Source organism: Polypterus senegalus, chromosome 2 (assembly GCF_016835505.1).
Source record: "Polypterus senegalus isolate Bchr_013 chromosome 2, ASM1683550v1, whole genome shotgun sequence".
Lineage (NCBI taxonomy): Eukaryota > Metazoa > Chordata > Cladistia > Polypteriformes > Polypteridae > Polypterus > Polypterus senegalus.
In genome coordinates, this window is record NC_053155.1 from 135,754,163 (window position 1) to 135,773,728 (window position 19,566).

At 36.0% G+C, this 19,566-nt stretch overlaps 1 protein-coding gene across 1 annotated transcript in view; it reads left to right on the forward strand.

Annotated features, from left to right (window-relative positions):
• Nucleotides 1-19,566, forward strand: part of LOC120523403 (von Willebrand factor A domain-containing protein 3B-like) — a 221,403-nt gene that overhangs the window by 65,086 nt on the left and 136,751 nt on the right. Inside the window, exons 12-20 of the mRNA XM_039744685.1 lie at nt 337-475; nt 1,015-1,146; nt 1,242-1,340; nt 6,773-6,955; nt 7,984-8,114; nt 11,975-12,165; nt 12,383-12,526; nt 13,401-13,458; nt 16,618-16,774. Coding sequence (XP_039600619.1) covers nt 337-475; nt 1,015-1,146; nt 1,242-1,340; nt 6,773-6,955; nt 7,984-8,114; nt 11,975-12,165; nt 12,383-12,526; nt 13,401-13,458; nt 16,618-16,774 — 1,234 coding nt within the window. The remainder of the gene's footprint in view (nt 1-336; nt 476-1,014; nt 1,147-1,241; nt 1,341-6,772; nt 6,956-7,983; nt 8,115-11,974; nt 12,166-12,382; nt 12,527-13,400; nt 13,459-16,617; nt 16,775-19,566) is intronic.

Consider the following 19,566-nt stretch of genomic DNA (forward strand, 5'->3'; position numbering starts at 1 on the left):
TGGTCAGCTTGGTATATGGAGTTTTATTGAATCATTTAATCTCAGCCTTGATCAGATTATGTTGTCATTTCAAAATTTAAAGCATACCATAATATAAACAAATAAATAAATGTATAGGTTTTTTACCATTTTTCATTTACAAGGTCTATGGAGGCCAAGGCCAATTCTAGCAGAATTGGGAGTGAGGCAGAAGGTTACATTAGACATGCAAGTACACAAACACATTTACTCAAATTTGGTGTCATCAATCACTGTACTCTGTGGTATCTTTCTTAAAATATAATTGTAAATAAATAAACTAAAATATTTATTGTATAAATCTATATTTCCTGGCAGGCTTGAATGGCTTCAGACTGGTAGCAGAGAATTTTTTGGGAACATTCTTGAGGACCAAGTGTATGTTTTGATAGATGCCTCTGAGTCTATGAAAAAGAAACTGAAAGTACTGAAAGAAACTCTTCATCAGCTCATCCAGGTTTGAGGCATACAGTATGTGTGTGCAAGCATTCAGTAGTATCAGTTGTGCTCAAATGTTTGACCAATGTAAATCTACCATTTTCAGTGGAGGATCGTGAGTAGCCACACTATTTTCTAGACATAAGCAACAGACTCGTCTGGAATAGGCACCAGTCACTCAAACAGTACCCAATCATAGTGACACTAAGCAAAGAAACAGAACATTGTGTTTCCTCTGAAATAGGGATGTTAGCTTCAAAGTTAGCAAATTATTATTATTTTTATACTTTTAAATCTATTTAATAGGCCTTAGTTATAAATGCTTACTTCCATATACAATCTGCCAGTTTGTACTCATTCCATTGTAATTTACACTCACACATTAATACTGGGCTAATTTGGAAACGCCAGTGAACTTAAACCACACATGTGTGTGATGTGTGCAGGAACTGCACTACCCCAACAAAACCCTCATGGGCACAACTAAAATTTACAAATACCACCCAATTCACAGTGAGTCTTTATGGAATTCATTGTGAGTCTTTTGTATCTTTACAGGAACAACTACAGTACAAGAAGAAGTTTAACATTGTCAAATATGACTCTAAACCAAAAGCATGGCAAGAAAAGATGGTAGAAGTAAATGACTATAACCTGAAATATGTATGGGCTTGGGTTAAAAACATTGAGGTAATATAAAGTTTAACTAAATATATTTAAGTCTGGAATTAGAAGTACTTTTGAGTACATTATTAAAACCACTATGTGTGAAATATTTATTTTAGGCTGGTGGATCTACAAACACACTAGGGGCATTGAGACTTGCCTTTGCTGATCCTGGTACCAAGGCAATTTATCTACTGACAGATGGAAGGCCAGACCAGGTAAATATGAGCTATATATTTAGCTTTTCTGCTTTTGAAAATGTGTAACCGTTGGTACCCATACAACTGAAGTTGTAGGTTTCCATTTTGATGACTGAAATAAATTAAAATGAAAAGCAGAACTTTCTAGCCTATTTGAAAATGATTTCTTTCAGGATATTAGTCACCAATTAATTATTTGGTACTCCATTCTATTAGGAATGTAATTTATATAATTTATATATGTCACTTGACATTCTGCATGAATAAACCAAAGGTAAATGTATTGGGGTTTTAGTGTATGTTATGTTTTATGACTCAGAACAGAGTATGCTAGAACAGAATCTTCTATATAGTACATGAAGACAGTGATTTGTTTATTTTATTGCGGGAACACCAGGAACACACCCAACTTTGACCCAGCACACACATACTTACACACAGAGACACTGTTATTGCCAATACGAATAGATAAGCAAAAATGAAATATATTATTCAAATAATGGAAAAAAGAATACACAATTTCACCAAAACCTTGTATGGAAAGGTTCTTCCCATCTCCCCAACTGTGATAATACATTACAACACTAACAGCACAAAAAACACTAACAACAATGTCCAAAACAGTCCAGTATAGCGGGGGCAGTTGATGGGGGACGTGGAATTGAAACACTTTGTGAACAGCGCCCTGAAAGCAATGTAAAGTTTTATTTTACCAGGTTCCCGATGTGGTGTGTGCCATTCTGCATTGGACTTCTTTGAAATTTAGGATCATCATCTAATCAGTTCGAACTCACATGGACAAGCAGGCACAGGACAGCGCATACAGTAATCCCTCCTCGATTGCGGGGTTGCGTTCCAGAAAATCCGCAAAGTAGAAACCATATGTTTGTATGGTTATTTTTATATATTTTAAGCCCTTATAAACTCTCCCACACTGATAACATTATTAGAGCGCTCTAGACATGAAATAACACCCTTTAGTCAAAAGTTTAAACTGTGCTCCATGACAAGACAGAGATGACAGTTCTTTCTCACAATTAAAAGAATGCAAACATATCTTCTCTTTAAAGGAGCACCATCAGGAGCAGAGAATGTCAGTGAGAGAGAGAATGTGACAGAAAAGCAAACAATCAAAAAATCAATACGTGCTGTTAAGCTTTTAAGTATGTGCACCGCGATAAAGCAGCTGCAAAAAAGGGAGCAATGTGAAGGTAGTCTTTCAGCATTTTTTAGAGTAGCGTCCGTGTCTTCTAGGCAAACAGCCCCTCTGCTCACACCCCCTCCGTCAGGCGCAGAGAAAGTTAGAGAGAGTGAGAGAGAACGAGAAAAGCAAACAATCAAGCACCGCTCGGGAAGCACATCGTATATCATTGAGGAGTTTTATTTAATAACATAATACATGCTCTGATTGGGTAACTTCTAAGCCATCCGCCAGTAGCGTCCCTTGTATGAAATAAACTGGGCAAACAAACTGAAGAAGCATGTACTTTAAATTAAAAGACCCATTGTCCGCAGAAATCCACGAACCAGCAAAAATCCGTGATATATATTTAGATATGCTTACATTTAAAATCCGCGATGGAGTGAAGCCGCGAAAGTCGAAGCGCGATATAGCGAGGGATTACTGTACATCCAGACAGAAACTGTATATTCTGAGTGGTCAAGTCGCAATCCAGTTGTGTGTATGAGCTGTATTAACAAACAGATAGATGATGTCTCACCTACTCAATCTTTCTCCCAGCAGCCCCTGCGCCCACCAAAGCTGTCCAATAGTGTTAAACCACTGGGGCATCTAGGAGATGTAGGACGTTTTAAGCAGCACTGCTACAGCTTATTTTATTTCTTTGGTATATCATTCATGTCTTTAATTCAATGGAACATTGGTACGTAACACACAGCAAGTCAGTAGTGAGAAAATTCAAACTTAACTAATACACCTCACTTATTTACCTGACTGATGTAATTCAAAAATTCTTGGATTCTTTCTTTTACAGAAAGTTGCACGAAAGGTCTGTGCTAACCAAGTCCCAGATGTTTTAGAGTTTTACCTGAGCTGTAATCCTAACTGTACCGTTTGATATCAGGACCTTTGTAATTTCCTCAGTTAATTCTACATCTTTTACTGTTACAGACAATTGCTTAATAATAACAGACAGGTACTGTGCATGAATAAGTACAGTTCATAAACTTTTCATGTAATTTGTATAAGTGTGAACATTGCTTATGATAGCTTCACTCTCAGAAGCATCACTGAATCTTTCATGATGATTCTGTAACGTGTTGTGTAGGAACTGGGTTTAAATGTATTGATTTTCCGATTAATCCTTATTTTTCGTTAAAACAATTCGATATCGATTCTTAAAGTCTCAATATCGATCTGTGAATCTTTACCCTGCTCAATTAGTATTTGCAGATTTTTGCTTATCTTCGTTTTTTTCTACAGAAAAAGCACTTTATTACCTCACATAGACTAAGAAGGGTCTGGCTGCAGGTAGTAATACATAAAATGATGTGTCCTCCTTCACTGAAATCAGTGTCTTCGACACTTAAATCAGATGTATGGATGCAACAAAAAGAACAACTAGATAAAAGCAAAGCCATATATAAGCTGTGCATTTCACAAAGTATCACAACAAATTTGGGAAATCATTTTCTGCACCCATAAGTGTAATCTCAGTTGACATCCAAATGTGCAGAGCCTAAACAATCTACACTGCAGACGGCAGATAGCTCCAAGCTTCCGTTTAATTCACCTTGTGCCCAAAAAATAACAATCTGTAGCAGTTTTTTTCTGTAAAGATATGAGACCCTGCACTGGACTTTCGACAAATGATACAAGTTTTCACACTGCAGTATGCTATACCAAACTGAAAGCAAAGGAGTGAAGTTACTGTACCTAGGGCTTATGAAGATCTTAAGCAAAGCATTGCCCTAACTTGAGACAGCTGATCATCCAGGGCAAAAGATTACTTCATGATGAATCAAATGTCTCTACATTAGAAATGATGGGATACCTGTGGAGGATCTGTTGCAGACAAGCGTGCTGCATTCCTATCACACCGGGAACAACCTTGCTGCCTATACAGTAAGCAGAGATACTGAGGTGGCTTGCTGGCTTTTTCTTCTTCTTTTTTGGCTGTTCCCGTTAGGCGTTGCCACAATGGATGATCTTCTACATCTTGCTCTGTTACACCCATTATCTGCATGTCCTCTTTCACCATATCCATAAACCATCTCTTACGCCTTCCTCTTTTCCTCTTTTTCCCAATATACCCAGCATCTCTCCTCTGCACATGTCCAAACCAATGCAATCTTGTCTCTCTGACTTTGTCTCCCAACCTTCCAACCTGAGTTGACTCTCTAATGTACTCATTTCTAATCCTATCCATTTTCGTCACACCCAATGCTAACCTTAACATGTTTAACTCTGCCATCTCCAGCTCTATCTCCTGCTTTCTGGTCAGTGCCACCGTTTTCAACCCATATAACATAGCTGGTCTCACTACCGTCCTGTAGACCTTCCCTTTCACTCTTGTTGATACCCATCTGTCACAAATTACTCCTGATACTCTTCTCCACCCATTCCACCCTGCCCGCACTCTGTTTTTCACCTCACTTCCACAATCCCCATTGTTGATCCCAAGTATTTAAACTCATCCATCTTCGCCAACTCTACTCCTTGCATCCTCACCATTCCACTGACCTCCCTCTCATTTACGCACATGCATTCTGTCTTGTTCCTGCTGACCTTCATTCCTCTCCTCTCTAGAGCATATCTCCACATTTCCAGGGTCTCCTCAACCTGCTCCCTACTCTCGTTACAGATTCCAATGTCATCCACAAACATCATGGTTCTCTGGCTGATGTTCCAAAAACCTTTTGAGCATTTACAATGTGCAGATCCATCTCATGACCATATCAATCACAAGTTTGTGTGTTGGCTAATCCAATAAATGTTGCTTCTCTTTAAGACAATGTCTAACTATATTGCTACAGTGGAAAAAGTTTGCAACACGGCTTACCTCGCCAAGCAAGTGGGCAATTGTTGGAATTTTCAGAGCAGCTGGCGATACCAAATTGAGAGTGTGCAGCCAACATGAAGTAGCTCCATAAGCTGTACCATACAGTTCATATTAGCAGAGTCAGTCATGATAACTGGTTCTTTTTCTTTTATGTTCCATTCATCCAACATCTTTATCAACACGCATCAGTATAGGGTGGTCCAGATCTAATAATGCAATTTTCATTATGGTATAACTTACTACATTTATTACATAGAAAATCACCTGAAAAATCCCGGAGAAATCGAGAAGTGTGCAAACTGATGACATGAAGAATTGTCTTTGCGCTGAACTGGAATCGTCTCCGCATAAATCAAAGTCATCCAGACGATCTGGATCTACATAATTAGATCTGGAGCACCTGTATTAGATCCTCATTTTAAAATGCTGTGAGGATACATTTTTGAGACGATTAATGTGACTGCTACATGTGAGCAACGGAAGATATGTGTAACTTAGAATTATAGAAAGTCACGAGTCTTCCTGCTATATGTTTAATTTCGACTATTTCAAGATTATTTTAAATGTCCAGTAGGGGAATAAATTTGGCTAACAGTTTAGTTGAAGGGTGTCTGCATGGAGATTCATAACATAAAACGGTTATTGATAACATTTATTATTTAAGAAACAATTGTTTTGATTATCTTATAATAATATTATTCACAAGATGATATAGATGTTTTATAAAGTAGATACATTGCATTGTGTTAATTCAAGGAGTCCCCATGATATATTTGGACTCTGATGTGGCAATACATATATGTTAGGTAAATTATGCTGAATTTTGAAAGTGTGCAGTGTTGTGAAAAAGTTTTTTTCTTTTTCTTTTTTAAAGAGTGACGATATTTTGTTCCACACCTTCCAAATGAAATAACTGTTCATTACTAATCACATATTTCTTTTTAAGTGTCATTCCATGCTTTTGCATATGTTATGAAGTCGCTATGTAGACACCCTTCAAATAAAGTGTTACTAAAATTTGTCACATTATATTAATGTTCTCTATGCATGGTTAAGTAATCTCTAAAAAAAGCCACCACTTCAAATATATCAGTGCACACTAATTCAGCCAAGAAAAAATCAATATTGACTTGAATCGGGGCAATGGAATCAAATCGTGACATCAGTGATAATTCCCAGCCCTAGTGTTGTATGCTTGACCTGGTAATTTTACAGCTTTGTTTACACATAAACTGAGACAGTATTTATAATGTATCTTGATAGTAGAAATTGATGACTATGTGGCAAGTAATTTAATGGGTTATCTGCATGCTTTAAACTATATAGCAACTGACATGAATTCAAAATCCAAAATGTTTACTCTTCAGAAGTGAGCCTGTATGAATGTGTTGTTTATTAACTTTTTTTTCGTGTTACTGCAAACAAAAGCCTCTGGAGATGATTTTGACTGAGACTGAGCTGCGTCCAGAAGTTCCTATTCACACTATCTCATTTAATTGTGATGATCTGGATGCCAACACATTCCTATACGAGATGTCCCAAGCGACAGGGGGAAGGTACCATTGCTACAGCTGTGATAAAAGAGAAGCTGGATCACCTCAGCCATTTGTGGTAACATTTATATTATCATAAATATGAATTTTGTCTTAACTTCCCTACTTCCGACGAAAAAGCATATCTTCTTCTAAAAATTTGTTCTTATGCAGACTCGTGTAGTTAGTACATTTTCCCTAGACAAATTTTCCACTTATACATTTTATAGTACTAGCTGTGATACCTTTCTATGACAGGTTGTAATCAGTGTACACCTCAGTGAATTTAGCATTAACATCAGTAGTGCACCATTTTCTGGAAATGTATTTTGTAATAAAATGCATTGTATTTTTCACTGCAATGAAATGACAAACATTAGCTTTGTTTGTACAAATCCCATGCCAAATGGCATATAACAAGAGACATAAAAACCAGATGGACACACAGATACACAGACGCTTGTCCTTTCATTAAGGTGGATTTTTCTACTTGATTAGCTTCCCATAGAATGGAGTAAAGCACATTTTGAAGCATATGCTTTAATTTTTTTTATCTAATGCTTTAATCAATGAAATGTAAAATTTATGTTTCAATCTTTTTTGCTGGCTTTACAATGGTGCATCAGTAAGCTTTTTCCTTGGTAGCTAACCTATTGACCATCCTCATGTGTCTTATTACACCTTGCATTCCGAAACATTTATTAAATATTTTAGTCTTCAGATTTTTAAAACGGTTTTTCCACTTTTTCCAAATTTTCTGTTCTATGTTTCAAACTATCAAGACATAAACAATAAACAGTGCACAATGAAACTTGTAAAACCATGCTGTACAATGAATACACGCATTATTTTGGATATTTGCTATAAAGACAGATTGGTGTTTAAATGTAAAGGTAATGTGTACAGTAAGTACATTTCTGTACATTTTCTTTATCTCATTTTAATTATCCTGCAGGCCAATGGTAGAATTGTAATTCATAAAATGTATTTTTACAATGTATTAAATTGTATATTTTAAAAAACATAAAAATGGTGTCTTGTAAGGCCCCATTGTTGACACAAAGGTTACTTCTTTCATTGGAGTAAACATCTCATGTTGTCTTTCAGAGTGAAGATAAAGATTTACTACAGACAGAAATTCACCATGCAAAGCAAGATCTGCAAAGGGCTCTCAAACTCCGTGCAGAGTGTGTCATGCTCGACTGGTATCATAATGGAAATGAACTCATTCAAAAAAGGTATTGTTTATTTGAACAATTTAAATGTTAATCACGAGTTTAGATCAGTTGTGGAACCTAAAAATATTTTATTTTTTGGGTTGACAAAGATATAAAAAAGTTCTAGAGAAATACAAGATCTTCCAAAAAGTATGCCATGCTGGGAATTATGTAAACATTCATATGAACATGAAATCGTAATAAATAGAATAAATATACTAACCAAATTCTTCACACACATAAAAGGAAATTTGAGCTCACAGATCGTTAAATTGTGCTATTTAACAAGTCACCAGCAACCCTCGTGTGTAAAAGTAAATGAACCTTTCACATTCCATCACTTGTGACCCTTCCGTTACCAGCAACTATTTCAACTCTTAACACCAATCATCAGTGTCTGACATTTTCTTGGTGGGATTTCTCCGTCTTCAGTTTGTGAAGTTCTACCAGCTCTGTGAAGTTTGATGCAAGTTCAACCCCTTCAGGTCCAGCTACAGCACTTCAGCGAGATTCAGGTCAGTGCTATGGCTTAGTTAGAATCTCTATTAAGTTGTGGATTTGCCTGCGAGTATTTAGCGACAGCATGTCTATTAACTTGTGGATTTTTCTGCGAGTATTTAGCGACAGCGTCTCTATGAACTTATGGATTTCCCTGCGAGTATTTAGCGGCAGCGTGTCTAATAACTTGTGTATTTTTCTGCGAGTATTTGGCAGCAGTGTCACAAAGTTGTTTTCGTCTATCTGCATCAGAAAATATACCATAATGTCTGACACGCCTCCTTTTTACTGTTTTCTCACAGCTTGGATTGCTGCTGTCATTATCGGTTTGAGTTTCATGGTTTGTTTCAATTAAGTTAGTATTTGCAGGACTTGTGTTGAAATAGAGTTGTGTCATTCACGAACGAATCGATTCTTTTGAACGTCTCATAAACATGAACGATGGGAGCCAAGTCGCGGCTGGGGAGCCGTTCTTTCTGTCGTTCTTTTTTTCCTATGCGTGTTTCACACAGATGCACACAAATTAGCTCCTCCGCGAGACAGAACAGTCTTGCGGAGGAGGGGGCACACCCAGGAGGGGTGGGGCGGACCCACACAGGGGGAGGGCATCACCCAGCAGGGGTGCGAGAGTCGAGCCCCTGTTTACCCCAGGTTTAGCAAGCTGATGGCCAAGAAGCTTTGTGTTGTGGCGACATCAGTTCCCTCTGAGAGAATATTCTCGAAAACTGGACAGATAATCTCAGAGAGGAGAAGTTGCCTTAAGCCCAAAAAGGTCAGAGCTTTTGTCTTCCTTAATGCAAATTTGCCCAAGAAAAAGAAAGAGGCAGAAAAAGCCATAAAGTAAGGAACTGCTTTGTATTTATTTACATTGCATTTTGTGTTCATTGTGTTCAGACTTGAAGGGGCTGATGTCCTATTTGCAAAGTTTACAGTAGTAATAGTAGTAATAGTAGAAGTAGTAATGTAGACATTTCCATTTTATTTATTCTAATTTTATCTACAGTATATATTTAAAACTTGAAATATTTTTTGTTTTCTATCAAAATGTTCTTGGGTAATAACAATGTTCTTGTGTGGAAGTGTTTGTAGTAAAAGCTGTTTTGCACAGAAATTCATTGCAGCCGGCTTTGTTTTTGATGTTTATTTGTGAGTAGGTATTGTATGAATAACATAAGTCAACGTAGCTTTACACATACACACACTTTGTACTAAAGGTAAATCCAAAATAGTGATGTCACTGTCTAAGTAGAAGGATGTTGTGCAACCCTATGGAATATAGTCCACACATGACAAATGAGGTAATAATCAATATTTCAGATTAATTCAAACTCAGTATTGGTGTGTGATATCTGAGTTTTAATTATTTGACTACAAATCTCACCTCAGCATTCCTCCCCGTGATTATTTCCAGGATAAACTGAGATGCCCCCAAGCTGGCGTCTTAAAACGGACTAAATATTTAAAAAGAGCCAAAGAGCCATTCTTTTGAACGGCTCTTTGAAAGGAATGGATCGCCAAGATCCGGATCCCCTCAAAGAGCAATAAATCCCATCTCTATGTTGAAGTGACATTCGGCATCTGTCAAGCGTTGTAAGCATACAACTGGCTTCATCGATAACTTCGTATCCAGCTTTTGAGAGTTGAAACATTCATAAACATCAAAGTGTCCACTACTCAAATCATCACCTGTGAATCTAAGATGTTTAAGAGGCGTTGGCGGTTCTCCAAAGGTGTAAAATATTTGGTCATTTCGGTACACTTGAAAGTGACAACCGAACAATTCAACGACAGCTATCAACTCACATGCAGATGCATAGGTGAAGGGCTTAAGCATTTCACTCTTATAGTGCTCCTGTGTAGTATAATTATCTCTTGTACCGTCATCAGTCCACACCTTGAACCTGTCCCAGTCATTCAATACATAAGACACAGTGTTCCTCCGGATATCAAGATTGAGCCTGATATGGCCGTGCAATATGTAACACAGAGAATGGAAAAGGCAGGTACCATCTCCGGGCATGGAAACCACTCGGTAAGTGACAGTTCTTTGATTGATGGTGATCACCTCGATAGACATCTCACTACCGAAATCGCTACTCCTGAATCTAAGATGTTTAACAGGCATTCCCGGTATTAACTTGTGGATTTGCCTCCAAGTATTTAGCGGCAGCGTCTCTATTAAGTTGTGGATTTGCCTGCGAGTATTTAGCGACAGTGTCTCTATGAACTTGTGGATTTGCCTGTGAGTATTTAACGACAGCGTGTCTATTAACTTGTGGATTTTTCTGCGAGAATTTAGCGACAGCGTGTCTATTAACTTGTGGATTTTTCTGCGAGTATTTAGCGGCAGCGTCACAAAGTTATTTCCGTCTAGCTGCATCAGAAAATGTACCACGACGTCTGACACACCTCCTTTTTGCTGTTTTCTCACAGCTTGGATTACTGCTGTCATAATCGGTTTGAGTTTCATGGTTTGTTTCAATTACGTTAGTATTTGCAGGACTTGTGTTGAAGTAACATTCATCATCTGTCAAGCGTTGTAAGCATATAACTGCCTTCATCGATAACTTCGTATTGTAATAAACAAACAATAAAACAGCGGAGAAGCCGTGGATTAAATAAAAAGGCTGCAGTTATTAGCAGGTAGACGTGAATACCGTGGCGAAGCAAAGAAGGGAATGAAGAGACTGGAGCGACGGATGGCCTTATATAGGCAGGCAGTCAATTACGTGGGAGGCGTTAGGATGGGGGACGCAACACCGCCTCACACAGCGACCGAGCTGCAGGCTAAGGACGTATATATGTACGTAAGTAGGATTCAATTATGACCGTTACGCGTAGAATTTCGAAATAAAACCTGCTTAACTTTTGTAAGTAACCTGTAAGGAATGAGCCTGCCAAATTTTAGCCTTCTACCTACACGAGAAGTTGGAGAATTAGCGATGAGTCAGTGAGTGAGTGAGTCAGTCAGTCAGTGAGGGCATTGCCTTTTATTAGTATAGATATGTTTATTTCCTTTCTCTCATCAGTACAAAACACATGGTAAGTAACATATACAAAATATCAGTTTTGGGTGGAGTATTCCTTTAAACCTCTTTAGTCTTGAGTAGAGAAAGCTGCATGGGAACCTAAAGCTAATTCAGAAAAATTATCTTAATAAAGTAATGAATCGCACACTTGAGGACATTGGTGAATATTAAGGGGAAGTGTATTTAAGACTGAAGTCAACAAGCATTTCATTGCCAAAATAGTCACAGGGTTCAAAAATAAGTTTTCGAGTCATGTACAGTAGTTGAAATGGTACCCTTTAACAACATTGAAAAAGTATCTGCATAAGACATTGGAACCTCAAACTTATTTTTTATGTTATTATGTCTAATTAGAATCCATTCAAGAGCCCTTAGTGCATCTGTTGTTCAGAGAAAAATAAAGGACATCAGACTTGAGAAAAGGCCTTTATCTGCCACTAGTTGGAGTCATACATTTTATCGTCACCATAAGGATGGGTTTCGTGATCTTACACCTGCTGATGTGAAGTTAAAGGATCTACAGAGACAGAAGATTAAACATACTGGTAGGTGCTAAATATCATTAGAAGTAACATTATTTTATGATGTATTAAGGCACAGCTCATTTTGCGGACAAGAGAACCTAAAACAATCTACCAAGACACATAAACAAGAGATACTGTTGGCTTTTTAAAAAATGATGATGAGCTATTATTACAGTTTATCTCTTAGCTACTTTGGACATTATTTAATGTTTCTATGATATCTTCTCTGTCATTTCAGCTCACACAAGGTCCACATTATTAGGATTTATAAGAAATGGTGTGAAAATCACAGACAGAAGTACTATTCGTGAAAACTGGTTATTGCCTGAAACTGAAGAGGTTTTTGAAGATAATTTTTCTAAAAAACATGAAGTTATAACTGGTACGTTTTATGGTTAAAATACTTGTGCATGTATTCTGTAGTGGCTTGCATAACCATACTGCAACTGAATGGTCTCCAGAAGTGAGGAACGAGGACAGTGACTGTGCAGGATGGCAGAGATCTTTAATAATCATGTTTGATTTTCTAAGGCACCAAATTTTGTATATGTCCTTAACATAAGGTGGATAAGTGAAAATAATATTCTGTGCCACTTTCACGGCCGTTTGTAGTGCTTTACGGTCTTCAATCAATCAGGTGCTATTTTAGGATATTACACAGCCAGTAAGGTTGGACTGCACTGGGCACCTGTATTAGTTTGTGAGGAGTTTTACTGAGATGTCTAAAGGAAGTGCAGGCATTTTTTAACTTTTTTTCTAACATATGAAATACCAGCTTTTTCCAGGTGAGAATAAGCCTTGTGGAGCAGAGAGATAATTGCATCCTCCACTCCAATCTTTATCTGACAGGCAAAGTGCAGTGGGTTCAGGTGGTCTACCACAAGAGGACTCATATAGTCCAAGACCAGCCTCTCAAAGGTCTTCATGGTGTGAGACATAGGTGCTACTGGACTATAGTCATTAGGTGAAGAGGTGCCTGCATTCTTTGGACCAGGAACACTGCAGGATGTTTTTCACAGCAGCCGGACTTTCTAGAGCTTTGGGAAAGAGACTGAACAGATGACAGAGAGCACCACAAAGTTGGTCAGCTCAGGCCTTAAGAACTCGAGGACTGACTCTGTCTGGTCTGGCAGCTTTTCCTGTGTGCAGCTTCTTCAGTTGTCTGTTTCTGTTAATTTTGATAATTTAGTCATGTAGGTGTGGGATTATTCCTTCGAAACAGTTTATTTAACTGAGTACAACATTTCTAATTGCAGAATTAAATTTAGATGGTAAAAGAAAAACAATAAAGAAAGCAAAAAGAGAATCTAAACAGTAAGTTATTTTATTTTTTTTTGCCTTAGTGTATATTTTATATGAATGGCCTCTACTTTGAAGTATGCATTAGAAAGTCTATTTTGTATTATCTAGTAATTTTTGCACTGAAATTCTATGTCTGCTATAGGTAATAAATATTGGAATTTTATTATTTATTATGGATTATGTTTATAATAAAATCTTGATGTATGTGTGCAAACTGTATATGACTCTCTACTCCGTACAATGAGCAAATCTAATTTATGACTTTTAATGTTTTAATAACTTTCTTCAGCATTATATCAAGGGAAAAGTATTTTAGCATTCGTTTGTATAGTTGACTTTAATAAAGAATATACTGCATCGATCATAATGTTTACATGGAATGATGCAATTGAAAAAAATCCTGCATTGTTTTCAGAAACATTATGTTAATTATTATATATTATTATGCTAAGTATGTTATTATACTAATTGTCCTTTTATTTAAATATATACATGTTCATTCCAGTGCTCCTTATTAAGCTTAAGGCGAAGGCTGGGAGTAGTTGCTGCCTTTCTTGGTAGCCTCAGGGAAAAAGCAAAAAAACAACATTATATGGAATACCAGACCATCAATGTACACACACACACACACCAACAGACAGACCCACCACCACATGAACTCACACTGGGCCAAGTCAGAGTTGCCAGTTCACCCAAGGTGTATGTGTTTTGAATATGGAAATAACCACTGTGCCACAGTGCAGTCTTTTTAAACTAAGTGCTGATTTTGAACCATGTTTTGAACCATACTTGCCAAACAGTAATTTATAATCCACTTTGCAATGATGAGAAAGTTTCCAAGAAGAAAAGTTTATAAAGGTGATTTAAGTAATCCTAGCAGCAATTCCTTCTTTGTGTGACCATTTTTGGCCACAAGAGTTCTCTACATCAGGGTCCCCAACTCTGGTCCTGGAGGGCCCCAGTGGCTGCAGGTTTTCATTCTAACCCTTTCCTTAATTATTGACCTGTTTTTGCTGTTAATTAACTTCTTTCGAATTAATATTATTTGATTTGCTCTTGAAGACTCAGACAGCTCAATTGTGTCTTTTTCCCTGAATTAGCAGCCAAACAATAATGAGATAAAAGTGAGACAAAACATGACCAGATATTGTGTTGATCACACAATATCTGAAAATAAGAGAAGACGAAGGTCTCAGGAGTGTTGATCTGCTCATGTCCCCAAAACCTTTTAACAGTGCTCTTCGAAAAGAGGAAATGAACAATTTTGGAAATGTCTGCTATTGCACAATGAGGGCTGCAACAAGCTACAGGATTAAAGAACGGGTTTAATTAACAACAAGAATCAGAGCATAATTAAGCTGGTTGGAGTGAATTTGGTTGGAGTTTGAGGCCCTGACTTAGTTGGACTTCTCTTGGCTCACTCACTTCACATTTCACTTTTGTTTGGGTGCCATGTAAGAAAAGAAATTCAGGGGAACAACTCTTAAAAACAAGTCAATTAAAATTAATTCAAAAGAAGTGAATTAGCAGCAAAAAACAGGTCACTAATTAAGAAAAGGGTTAGAATTAAAACCTGTAGCCACTGGGGCCCTCCAGGACTTGAGTTGGGGACCCTGATGTAGAGAACTCTTGTGGCCAAAAATGGTCACACAAAGAAGGAATTGCTGCTAGGATTACTTAAATCACCTTTATCCACATACTTGATTAACCCAGAGACAATTTATGTATACACAATTTATTTCATTTTATCTCTTAAAGAAAAAAAGAAAAACTCTGATGGGCTAGTGCTCTTTCTTTTTCTTGATCCTAAAATGTGATTAAGAAGGTTCATTGGATTCAGTGACTGAATAAAATAAAAATGTTACATATTCAGCTCTCCTATACAATTAAAAAGTGAACTACCTACCAAGATTAAATAAAATTTTCACTTGCTGTGTCACAAGTTTTGGTGGGCTTACTGCTATACACATCAAGAAAAACTATACAAAAATATCTAGAAAAAAGAAATGCGTAGGTGAGATATTCATTAATGTATATCTGAGAATGAATTAACATTTTGCTTGAACACATATAGAAGTGAATACATTTTTAGCAGAGTTTAAAAGAAGTTCCAATAATGACCCACCAGTTCCCTTAACCTGTCCATTTTTATTCATTTTTCTTACTTCTCTGCATTAATAAGCAGAGTGTTAACATTTCCAACTGAAGTAAAGTAACCCATATTCATACCAAAGATGATGTATACACTTGTGCAGAAGATTTGAAAGCTTGTAGATAATGATGTTCTACAATAAGATTCTAAAACTACCACCTTTTAAGCTCCCACATTTTTGGGGCACACATCTATTGCTGTAATATTTCAGAAAGTATTTTATGATGATGCCAATCACTCTGCGGTCCTTGCTACTTTAAAGATAACAACATTTCTTAGTAAGATCTTCTAGATGCCTAGGCATATTTGGAGTTTAAACCAATTATTGCATGAAGTATTTGAGCAGAAATGGATAAGGCATAGTTCAGGTGGTCTGGCAATGCAGTGGTTAGCATTTCTTCCTCAGAAGTCCAGTAGGCTGGGCTGGATTCTCAGTCTTTGTCAATGTGGAGTTTGCATAGTCTCACTAAGTATACTGTATGTGGGTATTCCTCTTTTCTTGGGCTTATGTTTGTATGGTTATGTTTGTGTATGTGTGACAAGTGATAGGATATCACCCTGTTTTGGTTGATTCCTGCCTTGGACCTGCCATGCTTCTGGACTGCTCCCTGACCTCAACCCCGTATCCTTTGGATCAGAGCAGGTTTGAGAAGGAAGTGATGGATGAACATATGAGAATTATGTTGAAACTTTAATAATACTAATATAAATATTCTGAACATTGTAACTTTGTGGAATACACAAAAATAATAAATTATGTATGTCCTTGTGCTTGATGTCCCTTTCACAAAAACATGGAAATTCCAATGATTTGATGATAACTTTGAGACAGGAATTTAACATTGTGATCATAGGGGTAGCTGTTCCATGCATTAATTAAATTCTACTAATTTTTTTCAGTATTTACAATTGCGAAAATTAGGATGCTAAAAAAATCTTCACTTATTTATTCTTGTATAGAGTTTTACTGTTGTATTCACTTCAAAAAATAACATACAATGTATGTTGTTGTCTTTCAGCTCCTTGGAGTTGTCCTCTTCTAGATGGCTTAAAGTCAATAGTTTGGTGGCCAAGAGGTTAACCATCCTGGATGCACTGGCTCCAACAGTTGTGCTACAGAAGGCAAAATATGTCCCAGTATTAGATAAGCATGTCTGCTCCAAGGTGTTTGATGAGGTACAGTATTTGCTTGTAAAGACAGAGATAACATTTTACTCTTTTATATAAGTGCATATGCACATCATTTTAAACATTTTTCTTTTTCCTCTACAGCATTTCTAGAGTATGCAACAGAAATCTAATGCTAGGAGATTTTAGGGAGTTTTAAAATTGAATACATATATTTATTCTTGCACACAGTCTTTTCTATTATTTCATTTTGTAATCCATTAATTTTGCTTTGGTGTTGGTCCATCTATGTACATATATTCTGTGCTTGCTTTATTCTTTTTCAGGGTAGCTTGGAATTTTGTATTGTTTAATTCAGTTTGCTTTTGTATGGCACTCTTCACTGAGTTCCCAAACCCATTAAATCTAATTTAGGATCACGAAGGGGCTGGAGGTTTTCAGAGCTGCATGGGGTACAAGGCAGGCACCAGTCTTGCTACATGGTTTTCTGTTATGAATTTTGATATACTTTTTATTTAATGGTTATTAACTATGAATTTTAGATCTTTTTGAAATTGCTATACTGAGGAAAATTATTAGCAATGTCCTTATTAAAACTGCCATTTTCTTTTTTTATTTGAATTCTGTTGTTTATAAGGATTTCATTACAGTGAACACATCAAAAATCAGTAAGTCATACAGTACTGCATCTTCTTCAAATTAGATTCAATATGCCATCCCTTACTCTTCAAAATGATAACGAAAGAAAAAAAATCATACGAAGAAATCACTTGTATACCGAAAAGGTTAGCATCGGTTTAACACGTTCAGTTAATTAAGGACAACATTGATGAATGCCTAGCAGATTCTAAAAAACTTTTGAATTGTTCCTCAGAATGTGAATTAATCCTTTTTTAATTAAGTAAAATAGGACATCCTGTTCAAATTGTTTCATAGTAAGTGTCTTAGGATTCTTATTGTTAAACAAGACAGAACCAATAAGGTCTTATAATTCCAATAAGGACTAAGCAGGGGATATTTCCAAAATGTGAAACAGGTCTCTAAAAAGTAGCATTATGACCTGGTTTCATTTTTGAGTCTGTGTTGAGAGAGGTCCATGTGATATACAGTTTTGAGGGTGACATGGACCAACCATGTTTGCACAAATTGACAAAAAGTCTATTTTATTTTAGGATTTCCTAAATTCATTATCTGAAAATCTAATTGAAGCATTCAGTTACAAACACTGTTTCAACTTATCCAGAGATGCATTTCTTTGAAAGAACTGGTATAGTCTGCAGATACTGACTATATTTTTATTGTAGCTAGAAAGATTAATAATCACAGCATATAGTTTGAGAAGAAGGAGATGAAGAAAATTGACCTGTTTTGTAATCGTGAAGTATCTGATTTGAATGCAGTAAATTAAATGTTTTGATGAAAGCTTATATTGGAGCCACAGTTATTCAGAAGATTCAAATATATTGTCAGTATACAAGTATCAAAAAGTCATATTACAGCATATATTGCATATGTTAAATATTGTGCACCTTCAAATTGGTTGAAATATGGAATTATTTTGTCTTGTGCAATCTTCAGGCTTAATGTAACTCCTCCACTGGTACTATATTATAACTGAACCACTTCACTCTTACTTAGTGGCTTCACCATAGATAACCAAATCTGTTAATTTCTATTTGATACTTACTTTCCATTCTATAAGATATGGATTCACAAATGAGTAGCAGAATTGAAAACTAGATTGCTTTATACATGTACTGCAGTAAGTATTTGTATTTTTTTTATGCATGACTTCTTTGTTTTCCAGATAAATAAAAAACAGTCTATTTTTTAAAATAAGAATTCTTGTTATATTTGAATGCACTGACAGAAATAATATAATTTTATTAGAATGTTCATTTTAAAAATAATATGTCTCATAGCTATTGTTTGATAGTATTAAGATTTGTAAATTTTTATTTATTTTAATATAGCTTAAGAATTCCAGGTTCCCCACTACAATTCTTATTTTGCTCTTTTAGAAAATGTTGTCGGATTGATGTTGCGTTTTTGCACTTTGTTTCAGTTTCTGTTTAGCAATTTTAATCCTAGAATAGAATAAATTCCAGTGTCCTCCTATCAGAAAGCTCTGATGCTGCATTATGAGTTATATACTATGCTGTAAATACATTGAAGATTTGATGCTAAATGCCACCCTTTAACTAGCCAATTCAGTATGTGAAATAGTATAAGAAAACACTTTCTCTACTGTGTTTCCAACACCTTTAGTTACAGTCTCAACATCAGTGTGGAAATTGGTCTGTAACAATGCCTGTTCTAAAACATTTTTATTTTTCTTGGGGAAGAAAAGAAACTGATTCCTGGAGTAGTTTTTTGGCAGGAACTTCTTCTCTTTGGCAAAACATACAAACAAAGGTAGAATTGTTGACCTAATTTAATTTAATAAATAAATAAATTCTGGTGGATGTCATCCTGGGCTTGAAGACTTTCATCTGTATAGAAACGTAAAAGGAAATACACACAAAATAAAATTCTTTACATATAAAAACCTCATAAATATATATATATATTTGAACTCTAGTCATTAAAATTTGTGATTACTCATTTAGGTGACTAAAAAAACAGTATTTTTAAATTCATTACCATCACAATGTGTATATGTTAATAAGAATTCCTCTGATTGAATTTGATTTTCCTTCTACTGTAATATAAATAAGTAATGATGACAGAGGAAACCAAAGGAATTGCTTTATAATTTAACATTCTTACTTCTTTGGTTTTATTATTACAATTGAAATACATATCTGACCATACTAATTATTTCTCCATCCTAAGTTGTT